This window comes from Scyliorhinus torazame, chromosome 21 (genome assembly GCF_047496885.1).
Source record: "Scyliorhinus torazame isolate Kashiwa2021f chromosome 21, sScyTor2.1, whole genome shotgun sequence".
Lineage (NCBI taxonomy): Eukaryota > Metazoa > Chordata > Chondrichthyes > Carcharhiniformes > Scyliorhinidae > Scyliorhinus > Scyliorhinus torazame.
In genome coordinates this window covers 112932159-112953970 of record NC_092727.1, presented here as the reverse complement: position 1 = coordinate 112953970, position 21812 = coordinate 112932159, and the positions used below count along the sequence as shown (strand labels likewise).

Here is a 21812-nt window from a genome sequence, read left to right as displayed (position 1 = left end):
TACTCTGAGCCCCTATTAAAACCTAGGACACTTTATGCTTTATTAACTGCTCTCTCAAATTGTTCTGCCACCTTCAATGATTTATGCATATACACACCCAGGCTCCTCTGCGCCTGCACCCTTTTTGGAGTTGAAATCTTTGCAGATGGAAACTAATGATAAATCACTGAATTGGTCTGTACCTAACTTTTACACCCATCAGTCGCAATGTACAAACCCTTGAAAAACATGTCTTGTTAAATAAGATGTAAATGTTTTTTTTTTTTTAAATTGGTGCACGTCATAGTTACTCCTAACAATCCCTATGGCCCAGAAAAACTCCAATATCTCCATCTATGATATTAAAAAAATCCGCAGACATTTAATATAATAAAAATGATCATTTTTGGCTTATATTTCAGCTTCTCTTAGTCCTGTGTATACTTTCTGTAAAGTTATTTTAAAAAGTGAACGATAAAACCTGCTTGCTCCATCCTGCTTTGCTAGGAGTATTTTTTAATGCCAGATAATTGGCTGCTTAATCTGCTTGATGACATCACTGTTGTTGGCACTAGGTTCCCCATGGCTAGTGGCAGAATGAAATTAACACCAGTAAAGTTGAAACCCACACCACAAAGCTGGCTAGACCTTTGTGGGCAGCTTTCTTTAAGGCCAGACAAGAGTGCAATTACTTTGCTGCCAAAAGCAAAGTTAGTCAATACTACACACAACTGACCCGAGGTGAAACATGTTATCCAGCTTATTGAAATTGAAAGGTACAAGCTTCAGAGATTATAGGGCTGAATGATACGGTATGGATGGATGCCACATCCCCCCCTAATCTCTGGAAATTACATCAGCATGCAGCTGACAGTCTCCGTGACAACCCGCTGCGCAGCCAAAAAACGCCAAGGGGCAGACTGACGAGGGCAGAGTGGGACTTCATCCTCATTTGGGGAGAGGTCCCCCACTCTGAAGCTGCTAGTTAGTCGGATTGGCCGGCAGCTCCATCAATCCCGGTGTGTGCGTGCGTCCGTGTGTGGATGGGTTTAAGGGTGGAAGCGGGTAGGAAGGAAGGGGGATTCAACCTAAAGGGGGCTGCACCACAATCAGCAAAGAGCAGTCACTGAAGAGCGATTCACCCCCTTCCTTTCCGCCCTTTATGCATTTGAGTGAAAATTGAAACAGCCTCATCTCTCCCACGCTGCTGGCCCACGCCAAACATGTCATGGTATGTGCAGTGCATCATCAGGTCCAATTGGCCCCGATAACAGGCCTAATTGACCCATTATTATCCATTTAAATATGGCAGACGGGCTGCCAATTTTGATGCCTGCCCACCTCCTCGTGTTAGAAGGCCTGTTTATTATGCAAGCAACTTCACTCTTCCCCTCCTCATGTCTTCTTAGTCAGTCACTTACATAAATCCTCATCTGTAGAACAATGTGGCTACGTTAGTGGCTCCAGCCACAATAGTTTTTCATTGTGGAGTCTAGGTATTGCAGCAACACAAGGGGAGGATGAAAACAAATAAAAGATCTGAAGATACAGTCACTTCCACAAATAAAATGTGCCCAAAGTGGGAAACCCCAACATCTGAGGCTCAGGTGACATTTCCAGTAATAAATCTGCTATATAAGTCGCAAGTACAGCAACATTAAGGCTGCAAATGAATGAGCATCAGCAGTGATAACGTGCATAGTACATCCTCACTTTCACAGCAGCAAAATGTTACGTTATTACTGGCCCTCCAAACACACGCCATTTCAAAGGTACACCATGGGGGCTGGTGCCACACCCCCAGGTTTGTCATGAGATATAGGGACTAGCAACATCACAGCAAGGCATCCACAGATACTAACACACTCTGCTGCCCATCATCTCATGCTGGTGAAAAGAAATGAACTCGTCTTCAACAGCCGAACTGGAGTGAGTCAAGAGCTGTAATACGATCTAAAGCTCCTTGGACTCGGTTCCCTAAGTTTAAGGTGTTACTTGAGCCTGCATTATAACCCTGTCATTCACTCTAACCTAATCATTAATCTAGATCCATTTGACTCAAGTTTTCTTCTGCCATTGTGCTTCCCAATAATGGAACTTGTAAAACCACACAAATTCCAAAAAAGTGTGTTCTGGAGTTACATTGCCTTCCAGATCCTAAATAGCATGTTGGATTGAGTTTGTGCATCGAATTGCATTTTAATGCTGAATGTTATTTAATATGGGTGTGCCCTGGCCAATAATGAACTAAATCATTCATTGTTCATCCGCACTCATCATTCATTTAAACAGGTCCAAGTCAATTTAGTTTTAGTTAGTGTCTCATACCCTGACCATCCATGCATTGGGACACGCAAGGTAAAGAGAAAAATCAACCAGGGCTTCTTTTCCTGATCATTGACTAATGTTGAACAGTCCAAATGAGGACAGGATTAAGCCAAGCTGCGCTGCTTTACACAATAGCCTGCCGACACAGAGTGCCTCGACTCACATTGCACCTGGGCTAGGTACTGGTAACCATTGTCCCCAAACTCAACTATTAAGTCTGCACACTCAGGATAGCCGGAATGAAGCTGGAAGGGTGTGGGGGGAGGCAAGCAAGGTATCAATATTGTAAACTAAATGTCCCTTGATTTTCATTTACCTTTTCTACCTCTGGGTCATCCACAGTTACAACTCGCACATTGACAGGTATGTGCTCCCTGATTTTCTCATTTACTGCTAACTCCAGGGCTTCAACCTGCTCACCAGTCACAGAAGGAGTGTCCAGTTCAATGAAACTACGCTGCCGGCCCAGCTCCCTGCAAAAACAAACGTTAAACGTCCCAAATTGCTAGATAGATTCCAGCGCACTAGCGCAACCTCCAAACCTGGAAAATTAATTACATTTTGTTGTGTTCCCCTAAGCTACTGGAATATTTTATTTTGTTTTTGGATGTACATTAGGGGGAACTTGGACCGGTTTTCTGACAGGGCCAAAGGTTACATCATATAGGAGAGATAAGCCAATTAACATATAATAAACGCATAGTCCATGCAACCTCCTGAACTGTGCTCGTCTCAGGGGCTTTGAGGGGAATTTTACAGAGTTTTATTTAACCTTATTGGCCTTGGGTTTTTGTCTCCAGAACATATGACTATGAGGATCAGGAAATGTCCAGATATGATGCCCCAGATATCACGATTGTGGGGCAGGCTTGATGGAGCAGTTTTCATATACAGTACTTATAAACTTGCCAGAAAAAGAGCTCTCTTAAATCAGTATGTATTCTGGCTGTGAAAGCCTTATTTCTCAAAAGGGAAAGTGTGTTTCTCCCAGTGCTCTGAACCATGTGCTGGCTGGTTTCTAAAAGGTTTCTCGTAAAAATATTTTTTTTTGTGAAGGGAATTTGTGCTCATCAGGCTAAAGACCATCTGCAATGGGAAGTGCAACGATTTTCCCCGAGTGTCAAGTTTGGTTATTTTATTGCCGAGACCCCTCCAGTCTTATCTCAACCAAATAAAGGGGTGATGTTTTATTCCATCAGACTGCGTTGGGTTCAAGCCCACATCCTAGAGATAAAGAAGTAACAACAGGAAATGCTGGAAATACTCACTGGGTCTGGCAGCATCTGTGAAGCAACTGAGTTTCAGGTCTGTTACCTTTCATCTGAACCAAAGATAAAGGTTTGTTTTCTAAATCCTTGTACCACCATCCCCTTAAAATTGGGCTCACTTTACCTGTACCTTTGCTGCACTACAGGTGGCTGGGACACGATTACCACTAGAAAACTGATTTATTTTTTTTTGGCCATCCCACAAGTTCTCACATTAGTCACAATTTGAGCAAGATAAGTAAATAAAACTTTAAAGATAAAGGTTCAGAAAACACTGACTCGGGCAGTGCTAGTCCATAGGGTATTAGGCAGTTCAAAAATGCTTCACTGATCAAAGTTATTTTCCTCAGAAGATTAGACCGAGGTGAGTCATGATTCAGGTTTATAAATAATGAAAGGCATTAATAAGGTTGAAGTAAACAAGCTATTTGACTTGGGCACTGAGCGTAAGACTAGTGGGCCAACTCAGAGGCAAGATTAGAGAACAAGAAAATAAATCTACCAGCTCCCAGAATAGTGGACATTTGAGTCAAAACTTGGAAAGGAACAAGTAAAATATCACAGATGCGCCATATTCGACTTGAAATGTTAATTCTGTTCCCCCCCCCCCCCCCCCCCCCCCCCCCCCCCACACACACACACACAGATGCTACCAAGCCTGTTGAGTATTTTCAGCACTTGCTGTCTTTATTTTAGAGGAGGAAGTCGTCTCGGAATGTTCTTGACACCTTTAATAAGGGAGCAGAATCAACATCTGTTGGGAAAGGGAATTAAAGGTTAGAAATATTTTAGGGGCAGGGTTTGATTTTATTCAGAGAAGCAGGTCTGAGAGGTGGCGGCTTAGCAATATTGTCACTGGACTAGTAAGCCAGAGGCCCAAGGTAATACATGAACCTGGGTTTGAATCCCACCACGGCAGAAAGTGAAATTTGAATCCAATAAAAATAATGATGACCACAAAACCATCATTGGAGAAGTTGCTATTCCTTAAAGTAGAGGAAGGAGCTCCAAAAGCTAGTGTTTGAAACAAACCTGTTGGACGTTAACCTGGTGTTGTCAGACTTCTTAAAGTAGAGGAGCATTTAATTGGCACAGGAAAGTTGTCACCAACTCTGGATGTGAATAGGCCTGACGGGCCGAATAGTCTTCCCTCACAATGAACAGGAGGAAAAATATAATATAGGTGTAATCAGGAAATAGTTCTGTACATTTATAACTCTTATAATAATTCTATGCTTACCATGAGGTTGTTTTGAAACCAAACATCAAATCTGCTATGGCTGTAATTAAATGTTGTCCTGAAACAAAATTTAATAAAAAAAATACACATTTATTCTTGAATAAAAGTGTCAATCATCAAAAGTGAAAATGAAATTGGAATAAATATAAGCTTTTTTAGAAACTGAAAGCTTGTTAAGTAATTAGAAGATATCAGGCCAAAATTTGACAACATATCTAAAAAATGCACAGGCTGCAAAATCAGCAGTGAAGGCTTCACAGTGTAATCGTTGAAATGTGCCGGAACCAAACACTCGCACGTATTTTGTTAATGTTCACAGGATCGGGGAAGGATCTGACATTTCACTTCCTTCAGAAAACTAGAGGTCACTTCAGGACAAAGAACATCATCTGGCTGGCCAAATGGCGACCACAGCCATGATCTCCTCCTACATCCGTGTTAGGCCTCACAACCACCAGTGGGTCCCGAGTCAAACTGGGGATGGGAGGGGGGGCTGGAGTGGTCAGGCCCCAAAGGAAGCCTGTGGATTGGCAACTCCAATACGCACACAGTCCCCGCCACTCCCTTATGCTGAGTATGTAATATGGGATCCCCAACATGCCAGTCCAGAAACATCAGTGCTAGCCCACACCCAGCAAAGCTAGAATCATTCCATCAGATCCTCCTGTGAGTTATTCAGGAGTCAGCCGGAACAGCTGAAAATGTTAGGGTCCTGCAGTTTCTCTATCTAGCCAACGTAATACAGGTCAAACATGGAATGCATGTCATTTGAGCAAAACATTTTCTATGTGTGTGTGTTCTAGGCATCAGAGGAGTATAAACATAGATAACATTTAATTTACTGAACAATGCAACTAATCAGTCCCGTTGAGATATCAGCTTTTACTTGGTCATAATGTGACAGCAGCCCAGCTCTGTTAAATAAGCAGCATTTGGTGCTTAAAAGAATTGTGCAAAATGAATTTCTCTTTGATAAAAAGGGATCTTCAGAACAGGGGGAAAGGAGGATGCTCCCGCTTTGAAGCAATAAAATGAGTGATTCATTAAAGAGAAACCTAACACACCTTAAGGATTGTATTGAAAGGGCTAATTGAGTACCTGAATGTTGCTGCATGTGGTCAAATCGTCTTTCCCAATCAATCTTCAGCTGAACAATAGACAAAGGCTCCAAGGTCGACTGCACAAAGTGAATAGCCTCTGGCCCATGTCGTGTCACTCGTAACACAGGGATGTCATTCATGAGCCCACGGTCGTCTGGCTTTAAGAAATAAATTGTATGAAGTCTTCAAAATATATATATATATATATATATATCTTGCATTGCTTTGAGCTCAGGCAAAAATTCAATTCTACCAATAATTAAAGTATTTGCAATATTCGAACACCAAATGCAAGTTGTTTTACCAATCTACATTAGTAAAGTCTATAATATGATCATGAACCTCGGGCTGCTGGTTCCCCTATCAGAGCAACGTTGGTCGTCAGATCGTCACAAGAGAACACGGCAGCACGTTCTTTCTATCGCTGATTTAATATTTATTTTATTCCCTTTAATACAGGCTCCAAACAATCAACCTGAGTGGCCCCCATGTAAATTTCCTGGCTCACTTAGCCTCAAATGAAAGCTAACTCAGTTTATGATTAAGCTTAAGACTCTATTCAGGATTGTGCTCACTGATCTGAAATGGATGTCTTGTGGCGCAGTGGGTAGCTTCCCTGCCTCTGAGCGAGACGCTCCGGGTTCAAGTCCCACCCCAGGATGGCTAAGGAAGGTGGATTCATCGCGCAGCCAATAGGCTGAGTATCAACCTGCAAAATCCTTCCAACATGCCAATGGCTGGTGGTAAGTGTGGGAGAGACTCCTGGTCAGCCACGCTTGATGCGGAGTGGTGCCCTTCAAGTTACAAGCCGCTGGAGACAGGCCTGCGACTTGATCCAAAATCTTGCTATGGAAACAGATGAAAGTCCGCCTCGTGTATCACGAGGTGCAGGAAGTGAAAGAAACAACAAAATGCAGATCTGAAGATGATCTAGTTCCACAGCTACAGTGGTCAAGTAGACCCTTTAAATTTATCAGCAATTCCAAAGTTAGCTGCAAGGTCTAGGGGGCATGTTGATATGAAAACTACATGTACCTCGTTGAGAGCAGGAACTTTAACTGCCACCTGACCTGGGAGCTTTTGCACAAGCACCAGGATAGGAATGGGCTGCACATGCACAGTTCTACAGTTTCTTTGGGCCAAGTGCATGAATGAAAATGATGTGAAAAGCCTGGGTCATAAGATGGGGTGCGGCACATCACTGCCAACAAGTGTCCCAGGCAGGGGACAGGGAGAGGTCCCAAAGGGAAATGGGACGGGGAGAGATCCCAGAAGAGTGCCAGAGAGAGGACAGGAACAGGAAAGGTTCCCAGTTAAGTTAAAAAGAGAGGAGCAGAGAAACAGCCTGCAAGCAGGAAAAGGGCTGTGGGCAGCAGACTCGAAGAGGACTAGGGAGAGATACCCTGAAGATCCAAGAAGGCTGGTGGCTCCCTGCTGCAGGCAGAGGGGACATTAATGTTCTGCTCGGTGTGACCAAAGGGCCAAGATGGTGCTTGTGTGTGGGGCTCAAGTGCACATTCAGGGAAACAGAACAGAATCTCAGCGCCGAGATTGAAACCCTGCGAGGTGGAGAGAATGCCTAGGTTAGGTCATTAAAGGTGACGACTGGAATCCCGTGACAGAGATTCAGGGAGATTGTTTGACTCAGTGTTACCAAAATGTGGGTAGGTGTTGAGAATCTACGGACTTTATCTTGGGTACACATGCCAATTATTGTGCAGTGTGGTTCATTCGACCATAGTTTGCCTGTAAATTCACAAGGACCGCATAGTAACCCTGAATCTGATCTTGTATAGTAAAGTTTATTTTTGTTTTGTTTAAAACACATGGAATCTTGTGGCTTGATTCATTTATTGAGAAAGTGCCTCGAATCTCAAACTTTGTCCACTTTAAAACCGTTATTGGTCCTTGACCAGATCTTACCAAAGCGCCGGGGGGGGGGGGGAGGCTGGTCTAGGATTATAACAGTGTACACTGTGGACATTAATGTGATGATACGTGCATCTTTGAAAAGGCAATGAATGACTAAAAGTGAAAATAAAATCTGGACTTTGCAACAGAAAGAAAACAGGGTCATTAGTACAAAGAAAAAGTGTATTCAATCTAATTTGCTGCTAAGCAACAACATTGGGAAATCATCCAGCATTCTGCTATCATCTAAACATCATGAGATTACAATTACACGACCGCATCGCAGACTTCAAAATGAGTTTAAAGCTACCTGCAATTGCAGACAAGTTCACTTCTGATGCTGTTAATCTCTAATCTGACTGCAGTTAAACTGCCACCACAAAAGATATATTATTTGGGCCAGAGTGATGTCCTGATTTAGTTTCAATTATCAAAAAGGGTTGCAGAGGAAGTCCCCAAATAGCTTTCTGCAAAATTGCCTGGATTTTGATCTGGTTTTTTTTTGCCTGTCCCAGGAAGTCATGTCACTTTTTCTTTTTGAGGAGACGACATTGGTCTGAAGCTTGTGGGTGGAATTTTCCCAAAAAAATGGCAAAGTGTCAGGTTCTGACTGAAAACTCCCATGTTTCTTCCCAGTGTTTATTTACCAGAATGTTGCCTGGTATGGAGGGCATTAACTATGAGGAGAGGTTGAATAAACTCGGTTTGTTCTCACTGGAACGAAGGAGGTTGAGGGGAGACCTGATAGAGGTCTACAAAATTATATGGGGCATAGACAGAGTGGATAGTCAGAGGCTTTTCCCCAGGGTAGAGGGGTCAATTACTAGGGGGCATAGGTTTAAAGTGAGAGGGGCAAGGTTTAGAGTAGATGTACGAGGCAAGTTTTTTACGCAGAGGGTAGTGGGTGCCTGGAACTCGCTAGCGGAGGAGGTGGTGGAAGCAGGGACGATAGTGACATTTAAGGGGCATCTTGACAAATACATGAATAGGATGGGAATAGAGGGATCCGGACCCAGGAAGTGTAGAAGATTGTAGTTTAGTCGGGCAGCATGGTCGGCACGGGCTTGGAGGGCCGAAGGGCCTGTTCTTGTGCTGTACATTTCTTTGTTCTTTTGTACTCTCTCTGGGTTCCTGGCTGTGCTTCCCCAGTACTCCCTGTCCTCTCTATGCCCCTGCTGAAGACTTTGCAGGGTTAAGCAGACACACCCATCACATTGCAACCTCTAAGTAAACAGCTGTTTTTTTTTTAAATGTATCATTAAAACACTCTTTACATGTAGCATATTCATAGTGTGTATTAGAATTTAGATGGAGTCATTATCAATCAATTTGAAAAGCGCCTTTCAACCAAAATGGTTTGAGAAGCCCTGCCTAAAATCGTGCAATTCTTTGAGAACATTGCAATTCTAACTGCTGGCTGTAAGGAGAGAGGAACCGATGCACACGTGCACTCGGCCTGCACGGTGGTGGATGCACCCATCCTGTGACAAGGCAAAGATGCACTTAAAAACATTGCTCACTTTAAACATTCCGACACTGCATCTACATACGTGCAGGAAGTGCTCTGCGCCCCCAACCGTACTCCGACACGAGCAAACACAATCCTTTAGGAAAATAAATCATTCTGACCTGTCCACCTCCCTCTGGAAATAGCAAGGTGTCCTCAAGGATCACATCAAAGCCTTTCAGAGTTTCCTTTTTCCCATTAACAGTGATTTTCAACTCTGCTGGAGTACACGACACCACCAAGGTCTCAAACTGAAATAAAAAGCAGGGGAAGTTAAAACACAAGCAGCAAGAACAGAGCAACAGCTCGAGTCTTTCGCAACAGACTTTCGGTTAAGAAATAAAAAGCATTTTGGTAAGTCTGGAAGAAAGACTTTTATGTTCTACAGGTTCTTCCCAGGGCTTCGTGCTCAGACGAACAACAACAGCTGCTGGTGAAAGATGATCTTTACTCTGCCCAAAGCCTGGTCTTCCAGTGCATAGAGCTGTCAACACCCGAGCGCTGGAGACTGGCACATTCCGAGAACCAGGACTGGGTACTGAGGGACACACTAAACTGGCGTCAAGCCGTCAGAAAAACTCAAAAGACCACAGTCTAAGGCCTTCCCCTGATAGCACAGCAGCAGGTTCTATCCTGTATACTTGACAAGATGTATATTGAAACTGCACTTGACATAACAGTTCAAATTACACCTTGCAGACATTTGAAAAGAAAAGAGCAAAGGAGGAGGCGGGGATAGGGGGGGGAAAGAGAACCACCTATTGCTCCAATCATGGAGAGGGTTTTAGTGTGGTCACTGATGTGTAAATCTATACAAGAGAACTTTTGTGAGATATTTTTGAGAGGAGGCTATGGCAAGTGAGGATCTAAAAAAGGATTATCACTAAGGAGGTAATGTTGGGCAAGTCAATGGTGATAAAGGCAGACAAGTCTCCAGGCCCTGATGGAATGTATCCCAGGGTACTAAAAGAGATGGCGGGGGAAATAGCAAATGGGCTTGTGGTAATTTACCGAAATCCGCTGGAATCCGGGGTGGTTCCGTCAGATTGGAATACAGCAAATGCGATGCCATTGTTTAAAAAAGGAGATAGAGGACAGCACGGTGGCACAGTGGTTAGCATTGTTGCCTACGGCGCTGAGGACCTGGGTTCGAATCCCGGCCCTGGGTCACTGTCCGTGTGGAGTTTGCACATTCTCCCTGTGTCTGCGTGGGTTTCGCCCTCACAACTCAAAAGATGTGCAGGATAGGTGGATTGGCCACGCTAAATTGCCCCAGAATTGGAAAAAATAATTGGGTACTCTAAAGTTATAAAACAAAAAGGAGATAGACAAAAGGCAGGTAACGATAGGCTGGTTAGCTTAACTTCTGTAGTGGGAAAATTTGTCCCATTGGGTAGACACAGCATGGGTTCATGAAAGGCTGGTCATGTTTAACTAATTTATTGTAATTCTTTGAGAACATTACAAGCATGGTGGACAACAGACTTTTGGTTAATAAAAGACATTTTGGTAAGTTTGGAAAAAAGACTGTTATACAGGTGGATGTGGTGCATCTGGATTTCCAGAAGGCACTTGACAAGGTGCCTCACAAAAAGCTGTTGCATAAGTTAAAGGTGCATGGCATTATGGGTGGTGTATTAGCATGGATAGAGGATTGGTTAACCGGCAGAAAGCAAAGAGTGGGGATAAATGGGTGTTTTACTGGTTGGTGATCAATGGCTAGTGATGTGGCTCAGGGATCAGTTTTGGGACTGCAATTGTTTAAAATTTATATAGATGATTTGGGTTTGGGGACCAAGTGTATTGTGTCAAGGGGCAGCACTAGGGGCAGCACTGCAGCCTCACGGCGCCAAGGTCCCAGGTTCGATCCCGGCTCTGGGTCACTGTACGTGTGGAGTTTGCACATTCTCCCAGTGTTTGCGTGGGTTTCGTCCCCACAACCCAAAGATGTGCAGGGTAGGTGGATTGACCATGCTAAATTGCCCCTTAATTGGAAAAAATTAATTGGGTACGCTAAATTTATTTTTTTAAAGTGTTGTGTCAAAGTTCACAGATGACACCAAGATGAATGGTAGAGTAAAGTGCACAGAGGACACAAAGTCAGCAGAGGGATATAGATAGTTTGAGTGGACAAAGGTCTGGCAAATGGAGTACACTGCCGGTAAATGATAGGTCATCCACTTTGGTAGGAATAACAGCAAAAGGGACTAACTTAAATGGTAAAACATTGCAGGATGCTGCTGTGCAGAGGGACCTTGGTGTTCTTGTGCATGAATTGCAAAATGTTGGTTTGCAGGTGCAGCAGGTAATTTAAAAGGCAAATGGAATGTTGTCCTTCATTGCTAGAGGGAAGGTGTTTAAAAACAGGGAGGTTATGTTGCAGCTGTATAGGGTGCTGGTGACGGCATACCTGAAGTACCGTGTACAGTTTTGGTCTCCTTACTTGAGAAAGGATGTACTCGCACTGGAGGATGTGCACAGGAGATTCAATAATAATAATCACTTATTGTCACAAGTAGGCTTCAATGAAATTACTGTGAAAACCCCTAGTCGCCACATTCCGGCGCCTGTTCGGGGAGGCCAATATGGGGATTGAACCCACGCTGCTGGCCTTGTTCTGCATTACAAGCCAGCTGTTTAGCCCACAGTGCTAAACCGTTGATTTATTCTCCCATGGCGGATCAGCTGGGTACACAAAATATCAGCCATGTTCTTATTGAATGTTTTCGAGGGCCAGATGGCCTATTCCTGATCCTAGTTCTTATGTCCTTATAACATGCGGCAAGATCAGCAATGAGATAGAAAAGGCAAATGGCCACCGGGGGTAGCGACTGGGTTGGGTGACCTGTACAACATGCTGCAATTAGAGAAGATAAAGTATGAGTTAAGGGGCTCATCAGGGGGGTTTGAGGAAAGGTGGAGGATGTTTGTGACCGTGTTTGAGGGGCTGTTCATCGCGGGAGGGCGGGGGGGGTGAAAAAGAGGGAAAATCTGTACAGGCTGTATAGTTGCTTGTAGGGAAGCGTGTTTCCCGCTGTGTTTGTTCATTGTAACCTGTTTTGATACATGTTTGTAATAAAATACATTTTAAAAAAAGAAAAGGCAAATGAAGTGAAAGCAACAAAAAGCGTTGAGTTCTGATGAAAAGCCATTCGATCTGGAACATTGGTTTTCTCTTCCCGAAGACGCTGCCTGTCCTGCAGAGTACTTCCAGCATTTATTACAAAGAGCATAAACGGGTGAGTGGGTGAAAAGCCACATGAGCAGCTAATGTACAGCTCAAGCAGAAGCAAAGAAACACAAAGAAAGGTGAAGGAAATGTTTGACGCAGCAGAAACTAAATTAAAACTGCAAAAGGAAAGTGAAATACCACCTGGTCCAAGTCGACTGCCCGCCAGTGCATTGGGCTTAACAATGTTCTGACAACCCCTTTGACAGATCACAGTTGAGTAACTGCCCCTCGCCCATTACATGAGACCCTGGCGCTGTGAAGCAACCGTGCTACCCTAACTATAAAATTACACCATTTATATTTTAAATGTAGATTTTCAAAGGTCAAGTAAACCAAAGCACAGAAGTCAGCGAATAAAAGCAAGTGCAGAATTATTATCCTAGTAAGAAAATACTAATACTAGTAAGGGCAGCACGGTAGCATTGTGGATAGCACAATTGCTTCACAGCTCCAGGGTCCCAGGTTCGATTCCGGCTTGGGTCACTGTCTGTGCGGAGTCTGCACATCCTCCCCGTGTGTGCGTGGGTTTCCTCCGGGTGCTCCGGTTTCCTCCCACAGTCCAAAGATGTGCAGGTTAGCTGGATTGGCCATGATAAATTGCCCTTACTGTCCAAAATTGCCCTTAGAGTTGGGTGGGGTTACTGGGTTATGGGGATAGGGTGGAGGTGTGGACATTGGGTAGGGTGCTCTTTCCAAGAGCCGGTGCAGACTCGATGGGCCGAATGTCCTCCTTCTGCACTGTAAATTCTATGATGAAAATACTGCAGATGGTGGAAATCTAACATAAATACAGGAAATGCTGGAAATACTCAGCAAGTCAGCCTGGCATCTGTGTCGACAGAAACTGAATCAGTGTGTCATTGGTCTGAACCATTTACTCAGTTTGTCTCTCCACAGACGCTGCCAGACCCGAGTACTTGCAGCATTTTTCTGTTTTTCGAATGCTCAGCCCAATCTGTTCGAACGCCTCCCAGCCCTTCACACAGATGTTACAAACTCTGACGCCAACATTAAACTATCAGCCCACGATCTGGTGGATGAAACCTAGTTACCGGTATTTCCAGGATCTCTACTGGGCATCTGCACCGGAGTAATTTCTCTCTTTCAGAAGCAATTGAATAGAATCAATTCACTGGAAGGCTTCTTCCCCCAACCAGCCCCCGAGGCATTAAATAAACCCCGTTCAGCTTTTTCACGCAAACATACTTCACCCAAATAACTTGCCTGTTACTGAGATCAAACTAAAATTACTTCCACACCTCGGGCGAGATTCTCCGACCCCCCACCGGGTCGGAGAATCGCCGTGGGCCGTCGTGAATTCCGCCCCCGCCGCCCGCCGAATTCTCCGAAGGGAGAAAAGCCGGTGGGGCATCAATCGCGCCGCACGCCTCGGAGATTGGCACGGGTGGGCGCGAGGCAATGGAGTTCGGGGCTGCCGATATACTCCCGTCCGGATTGGCCAAAGTCCCATGGTCACGCGGCGTAAATCAAAACACCTTTCAATCGGCGTCAACCAGTGCTCAAGGTTGACGCCGACCAGTGTGGAGGTGGGTGACGGCCTGGATGGTTGGCCGCTGGAGAGGTGATGGCGTGGCCGGAGTCTGTATGTGAGAGGGAGAGGTGTGTGTAAGGGGAGGTGGGAGGGGGGGGGGGGGGGGGGGGGGGGGGCGCCGGGAGGGGAATGAGTGCCGGGGACGGGAGGATGACTGCCGGGGAGGGGGACGGGGGGGCCCGTGCCGAGGGGAGGACGGGGGGTCCGTGCCGGGGAGGGGTGCGTGCCGGGGAGGGACGGGGAGGTGCGTGCCGGGGAGGGGGGGGGATGCGAGGGCAAGTGAGTTGGTCCACCTGGCCAGGTGCCAGCCTCCAACAGTCGGACCCTGCGGTCCATGCCACCTGGCTGGGGGGAGGAGGGGGTATGGGCAATGATGACATGTCGTCGTTCCCCCCCCCCCTCCCCCAAACCCCCTCCCACCCACCCACAGGCCGTCATGTTTTCCGGTCAGCCAGCGATGTTGGCCGCCATGGCGGCAGCTGCTAATGTCCATGTTGCCCTCGATGAGGAGGAGGAGGAGGAGCGTGCCAGAGAGGCGGCGCAGGCTGCCGCAGAGGGGCAGGCGGCAGCCGACCAGGCTGGAGGGACACCCGCCCGACAGGATGAGGAGGGGGAGGAGGACGTCGCGGCCCCATGGCAACGGAGGCACCCGAGGACGCCCCGTGTGTACCGGCCCCGGCTGTCGTACCAGGACCTCACGGACCGGGAATGCAGGAGACTCCGGATGAGCCGGGAAACCGTGGCACACATCTGCCACCTGCTGGCACACCTGTCACCACGTGGCACTGGCGGGGTACACCCTCTCCCCGTGTCCGTCAAGGTTACGGCGGCCCTGAACTTCTTTGCAACGGGGTCATTCCAGGCACCGAGTGGGGACCTGTCCGGCATATCGCAGACATCGGTGCATCGGTGCATCCGGGCAGTGACAGACGCCCTATATGCCATTGCGCACCGCTACATCCGCTTCCCTGTGGACCGGGCCAGCCAAGATGCCCGGGCCGTGGGCCTCTCTGCCGTGGCCGGGTTCCCCATGGTCCAGGGCGCGATTGATGGGATGCACGTTGCCGTGCGGCCACCTGCAGATAACAGCGCCATGTTCACCAATAGGAAGGGGACCTATTCGATGAACATACAGGTGGTCTGCGACCACCGCATGATGATCCTGCACATCTGTGCCCGTTACCCGGGCAGTGTACACGACTCATACGTGTTGTCGCGGTCATACATCCCTGGCATGTACGAGGGACGCCATCCCCGGCTGAGGGGCTGGTTGCTGGGTGACAGGGGCTACCCATTGCAATCGTGGCTGATGACGCCTATACAGAGGCCACGCAATAAGGCGGAGAACCGCTACAATGATGCCCATGTAGCGACAAGGGGAGTGATAGAGAGGTGCTTTGGCGTGCTGAAGATGCGTTTCATGTGCCTGGACCTCTCTGGGGGCGCCCTCCAGTATCGGTCAGATAGGGTTGGCCGCATCATTGTAGTGTGCTGCGTCCTGCACAATATAGCCCAGCAGAGGGGCGATGTGCCGCAGGCAGAGGACAGCGGAGTGGAGGAACAGCAGGAAGAGGCGCAGTCCTCCCCAGATGAGGGGGATGGGGGCAATGGTCAGGGCAGACAGGCTAGACATGGGCGGGTGGCTGTCCATCGTTACCGGCTGGGCCAGCGGGCACGGGACAGACTGATAGCCGCCCGCTTCACTGACTAGATGGGCGTGGGAATCGGGTAGTATGGCCACAGACCGCACACCATGGCAACACCCGACCACCCACACCCCCCACCCATTCACCCACCCAGCACCCTCACCCCCCTCCCCAACCCCAGCCACCCCACCCGCATGCACACCACCCCCCTCCCCAACCCCACCCACCCCACCCGCATGCACACCCCCCCCCATTGCCGATCCACCTGCAGCACAACGGCCGGGCTCACACAGTTGCCAGTGGACGCGTGTCTATTGCAGGCCATGGAGGATGATGACAACCCGCTCTGCGATGAGCTCCTGGCTCCACATCGTTGGACGATGTCTGACCCATGGCCACAGTACCACCATCCACCCGGACCATCCCTGCATGCGGCTGTGACACTGCAGTGCACGGTCCCGTCCTCTGCCCGGGGCTTTGTTGATGGCGGCCCAGGGGGAAGGGGGCAGACCCACCTGGGGCTGAGGTAAGACCACCCCTCAGACACACACTTGCGCTCAACGTACATGACACCCCCGCACGCTTTGGACAGAGCACAAATGCAGCTTCTGTAGGTGTAACATTGACTTTAATAACGAAAGGAGTTCATGCACGTGCCCTAGCCCCTAAAACTCATCTGTGCCCTGCACCCGTGCCAACTTACTCAGTGTCTAATTGTTTGGCCTTACGGGCCCTTTGACTACGCCTAGGTGGTTCCCCAGACGGTACAGCAGATCTGGAGGTGGAGTCCTGCGATTCCTGCCCTCTGACACGGGATTCCTTTGGCGGCCGTTTCCTGGGGCGTCCTGTCCTAGATGGGCCAGGCTGCGACCCGGGCGACTGGGATGGCGAGCTGCCAGCCTGTCCTGCCCGTTGCCCACCCGATGCACCCGGGACGGAAGGGGGGAGCCCGAGGTGTGAGGTGTTCCGGGACCTCCCCTACAATGGGACCCGGAACGGGCCCCAGCACCTCCTCCTCCCTCGGGGTGCCCGATGGCACCCAGGCCACTACATGGGTGGGGGATGCGAACGGACTGGCCATCCGACATCCCCCGACATTTGGTGCTGCCAGTCCTGGAGGCCCGTGCTGGTATCGACAGGGGTCTGCAGGCTTGCAGCCATGGAGCTCAGGGGTTGGCAAACCCTGTCTGTGACTGTGCGACGCCGGTTCGCACATGGGCAATGGCGCCGATGCCCTCAGCGATGGCCTGCTGAGCCTGGGCCATGGCCTGCAGAGACTGGGCCATGGCCTGCAGAGACTGGGCCATGGCCTGCAGAGACTGGGCCATGGCCTGCTGAGACTGGGCCATGGCCTGCTGAGACTGGGCCATGGCCTGCTGAGACTGGGCCATGGCCTGCTGAGACTGGGCCATGGCCTGCTGAGACTGGGCCATGGCCTGCTGAGACTGGGCCATGGCCTGCTGAGACTGGGCCATGGCCTGCTGAGACTGGGCCAAGGCCTGCTGAGACTGGGCCACGGCCTGCTGAGACTGGGCCACGGCCTGCTGAGACTGCGCCACGGCCTGCTGAGACTGCGCCACGGCCTGCTGAGACTGGGCCACGGCCTGCTGAGACTGGGCCACGGCCTGCTGAGACTGGGCCACGGCCTGCTGAGACTGGGCCACGGCCTGCTGAGACTGGGCCACGGAGTTAAGCCCCTCTGCCATCTGCCGCTGGCGCTGGCTCATGGCCTCCTGTGAGAGGGCAGCCATGTCCTGGGCCACAGACGCCGCCTACACAAGAAAGCCCCAGGCCTCGCAAACCGCTCCCAATGTCTGACACCGTCGCACCCATTGCCTCCACCGCAGACGCCACCCGTGCGGTGTCGGCCTGGGTGGCACGCATGACCGGCACCACTGCCAGCTCCTGGACGCGGGTGGCCTCCTCCACCTACGACTGCAGCCGCCGCAAGCTGGCCGTCACCCTCTTCGCTCATCCCAAGTTCGGTGGTTGCATCGGACCTATGGGTGGGTGTGGTAACTCCAGGAACCCGGGATCCATCTGGGCGGCAGATGTTCGCATGCGCCGGGCTGCCCTCCGACCGCCCAGCCCCTCTGCTGCTCCTACCTCCACCTGCTGTACCGGGACAGCTGTGTTGTGGGTATGTGGGGGAGGGGATATGTGGGGGGGGGATATGGGGGAGGGGGAGGGGGGATATGGGGAGGGGAGATATGGGGGAGGGGGGATATGGGGGAGGGGGGATATGGGGGAGGGGGGATATGGGGGAGGGGGGATATGGGGGAGGGGGGATATGGGGGAGGGGGGGGTATGGGGGAGGGGGGGGTATGGGGGAGGGGGGATATGGGGGAGGGGGGATATGGGGGAGGGGGGATATGGGGAGGGGGGATATGGGGGAGGGGGGATATGGGGAGGGGTGGATATGGGGGAGGGGGGATATGGGGGAGGGGGGTTATGGGGGAGGGGGTTATGGGGGAGGGGGTTATGGGGAGGGGGATATGGGGGAGGGGGGGTATGGGGGAGGGGGGATATGGGGGAGGGGGATATGGAGGATATGGATATCGGGCGGGGGCTCACCCTGGCTGCCCTGACGAGGTCGTCACCTCCTTGTGGCACTGGGTGCCTGTCCGTGGTGTCAGGGCCACAGCGCTGACGGCCTCTGCCACCTCCCTCCACAGACGCCGGCTGTGGCGTACGGCGACTCTGCAGCCGTGTCTGGGATACAGGGCCTCCCTCCTCTGCTCCACTGCGTCCAGGAGCGCCTCAATGTCGCGGGACTGGAACCTCGGTGCTGAGCATTTAGCGGCCATCTGGTCGGGTCTTCTGGTCGGGTGGGGGGAGCAGCGCGTCCTTATAAGCCATCACGCCGTGCGGCGTGAACCACGTGAGCCAGCGCGAATCCCGTCACGTCGCTGCTAGCCCATTCCGGGCCGGAGACTTTGCGACGTATGGGGCAACGCGATGCAGGTGAGATTTGCGCCGTTTTGGGCGCCGGTCGGCGGACATCGCGCCGATATCGGAGAATCGCGGATCTTGTATTCTGTTCAAATGGTGCATCATGTTTATGTTTTTGTGCAATAGTGCACATATGTAGAGTGACTAGTTCAATAACCATGTGCTGTGAGAATTGCCTTGCAGTATCAGCCATTTCAACACTAGCAGGATCCTTACCTGAAACATTAACACATAATTCCTCTCTGTGAGTTTCATTAGGCTTTATATTCAATTCCTAGTGTAATTCTCCATTTTGTACACATTCTCATTTTTTAAATGTATTAAAGTGGTTTGGCACATGAAATGCGCCACTGTGGATCATGGCCTAGTCCAATGCTTGGAGGCCATTTATGTATTCAGAACACTAGTGTCAGCAATTTTGCTCCTTTAAAAACCAAAGTATTGTTCTTTCCTCCCTCTATTTTTGTGTATTTCTTGGAAACTGCTCAAGAGCAACATTCCTCCCTGGAACCTCAGCAAGGGATGTTTTTGTACAGTAACAAAACAAAATACGTTCATGTAAAAATGCAAAAATACATGCTATATTTCACTTGTACTGGAGAATGAAAACAGCATCTCAGAATACATTTTTAATCTGAGCTGCAATCTGGCACATTCCAAGGTCCAGGATTAATCCCTTAAAACTTGGGTCAGCTTTCAGAGGGCTTGACGGAAAAATGTCATAGGTCTACAATCCTCCTGGGAAAGACATCTTTCAGAACCACACGGGCTGCCTGCAAACAGCTGGGGGGGGGGGGGGGGGGGAGAAGAAAGTGGGGGGGAGGAAGAAGAAAGTGGGGGGGAGGAAGAAGAAAGTGGGGGGGGGAGGAAGAAGAAAGTGGGGGGGAGGAAGAAGAAAGTGGGGGGGAGGAAGAAAGGGGGGGGAGAAAGGGGGGGGGCGAAAGTGGGGGGGGCGAAAGTGGGGGGGGGCGAAAGTGGGGGGGGCGAAAGTGGGGGGGGCGAAAGTGGGGGGGGCGAAAGTGGGGGGGGCGAAAGTGGGGGGGGCGAAAGTGGGGGGGCGAAAGTGGGGGGGCGAAAATGGGGGGGGCGAAAATGGGGGGGGCGAAAGTGGGGGGGGCGAAAGTGGGGGGGGCGAAAGTGGGGGGGGCGAAAGTGGGGGGGGCGAAAGTGGGGGGGGCGAAAGTGGGGGGGGGGAAAGTGGGGGGGGCGAAAGTGGGGGGGGGCGAAAGTGGGGGGGGGCGAAAGTGGGGGGGGGCGAAAGTGGAGGGGGGCGAAAGTGGGGGGGGGCGAAAGTGGGGGGGGCGAAAGTGGGGGGGGCGAAAGTGGGGGGGGCGAAAGTGGGGGGGGTGAAAGTGGGGGGGGGGTGAAAGTGGGGGGGGGGTGAAAGTGGGGGGGGGGTGAAAGTGGGGGGGGTGAAAGTGGGGGGGGTGAAAGTGGGGGGGGTGAAAGTGGGGGGGTGAAAGTGGGGGGGGGGGGGTGAAAGTGGGGGGGGGGTGAAAGTGGGGGGGGGTGAAAGTGGGGGGGGTGAAAGTGGGGGGGGTGAAAGTGGGGGGGTGAAAGTGGGGGGGGTGAACGTGGGGGGGGTGAACGTGGTATTTACCTCCCCACCGCGGGGAGTAGTTCCTACCTCCTTCATGTAGCTGTGTTTCTGACACTGGAAAGCCATGGCGTCAGCTTCTAATTACACAGAAAATAAATAAAATCGTCTCTCTGGCCCTGCAACAGGTCCAGGAGCATGCGCTCTGGGGGAGTATGGAGCGGCCCGTGGGACATAACAAAAGCGCGTTTTAGCTGCTGGTCGCAACATCACTGAGTGGCGCTGTGATCATTGCTGTGCTAAACTGAAAGGCGTTTTATTTTAAAAGTCTATTTCCTAAATATAACGTTGCCTCCACAAATGTCCTGCTAGAAATTCTTTGTGCCTGCAACATGGTAGCCAGGAATGGTTTTGGCTCTGTTCTTCCTCGGTGCAGTGTTTTTCATCTCTAATTTCACAGAAATGTATCATCTGAGAAAAGTGGTCACAGGGCCAAAAAAAAGGAGTCGCGAAGAGGGCTGACCAAAATGTCTGAAGACCATAATGTGCAAAAGGAGATTTGAGACTGAGGGAGTTCTGAGAGATAGGGGCAAGGCTTCAAATCAAACTTTTCGCCTTACTCTGTATCAAGGAAAATTTTAGTTCTTTTTTAAAAATCTTTATTGTCACAGGTACGCTTACATTAACATTGCAATGAAGTTTCTGTGAAAAGCCTCTAGTCGCCACGTTCCGGCGCCTGGGGATGGGGGGTTCTTTGACACCCCTCCCCCCCCAAATCCCAGTGAAATTTGCTCATGGGACTCCTTTTACTTCCCATTTTCAGTGTTCCCCCAAACTACAATTCCCAGACTGCATGTACCACAGAACACATAAATCCTGATGCACTATCAATTACGACGAGAGTAGAGAGTAATCAAGTCTTTATTAGGCTGAGATGTGTGGCCTCCTGCAGCTACTGCCAAAATGGCTGCAGCTCGGTGAGCACACACATTTATACTCCGCCTACTGGCCGGAGCCAGCAGGCAGGGATCTACTCCCGTACCTGTAGTACAGATGCCTTACCGTATTACATCTCGTATGTGATATATACAACAGTGGTGACCACCACATTCACCCCCTGTTAAAAACAGAGTCCAGCGGCAAGGGTGGAAAACTATTTACATGCATTTTCAGGTAAACATTTTGGGAAAGTTCACAATTCAGCCGATCGGGTGCCTTGATCCTCCGTTGTGAGTGCCGCAGTCCCAGTGGTGATGCAGGCATCGGCTCAGGCGCCGGTGCCTCCGGGAGCATGTAGACCTCATCTTCATCCCCGGGTGGGACCAAGGGGAGGACGGATCGTCCTGGAGCGGGGGCTGTGGTGGGGTGCGCTGGGGGGAGGAAGGGTGGCGCCGGGGCAGGGGGGGGGGAGGGACCCAGCTGGTGCCAGGTCCCTGAGGGAGATTGTGTCTTGGCGGCCGTCGGGGTACGCCATGTAGGCGTACTGTGGGTTTGCATGGAGTAGCTGTACCCTCTCGACCAACAGGTCCGTCTTGTGGAGCCGCACGTGTTTTCGGAGGA

General features: G+C 50.1%; 1 protein-coding gene across 2 annotated transcripts in view; it reads right to left on the bottom strand.

Annotated features, from left to right (window-relative positions):
* The window catches only part of aarsd1 (alanyl-tRNA synthetase domain containing 1), a 111350-nt gene that overhangs the window by 31652 nt on the left and 57886 nt on the right, over positions 1 to 21812 (bottom strand). The window contains exons 1-5 of one of the 2 annotated variants that reach the window (XM_072487284.1): positions 20343 to 20474; positions 9456 to 9584; positions 5914 to 6073; positions 4816 to 4873; positions 2624 to 2780 (exon numbers count right to left, since the gene is read on the bottom strand). In XM_072487284.1, coding sequence (XP_072343385.1) covers positions 2624 to 2780; positions 4816 to 4873; positions 5914 to 6073; positions 9456 to 9584; positions 20343 to 20381 — 543 coding nt within the window. In that variant the 5' untranslated portion in view covers positions 20382 to 20474. Of the gene's footprint in view, positions 1 to 2623; positions 2781 to 4815; positions 4874 to 5913; positions 6074 to 9455; positions 9585 to 20342; positions 20475 to 21812 lie in introns of those variants that run through there. The other variant, XM_072487285.1, reaches the window with a different exon arrangement.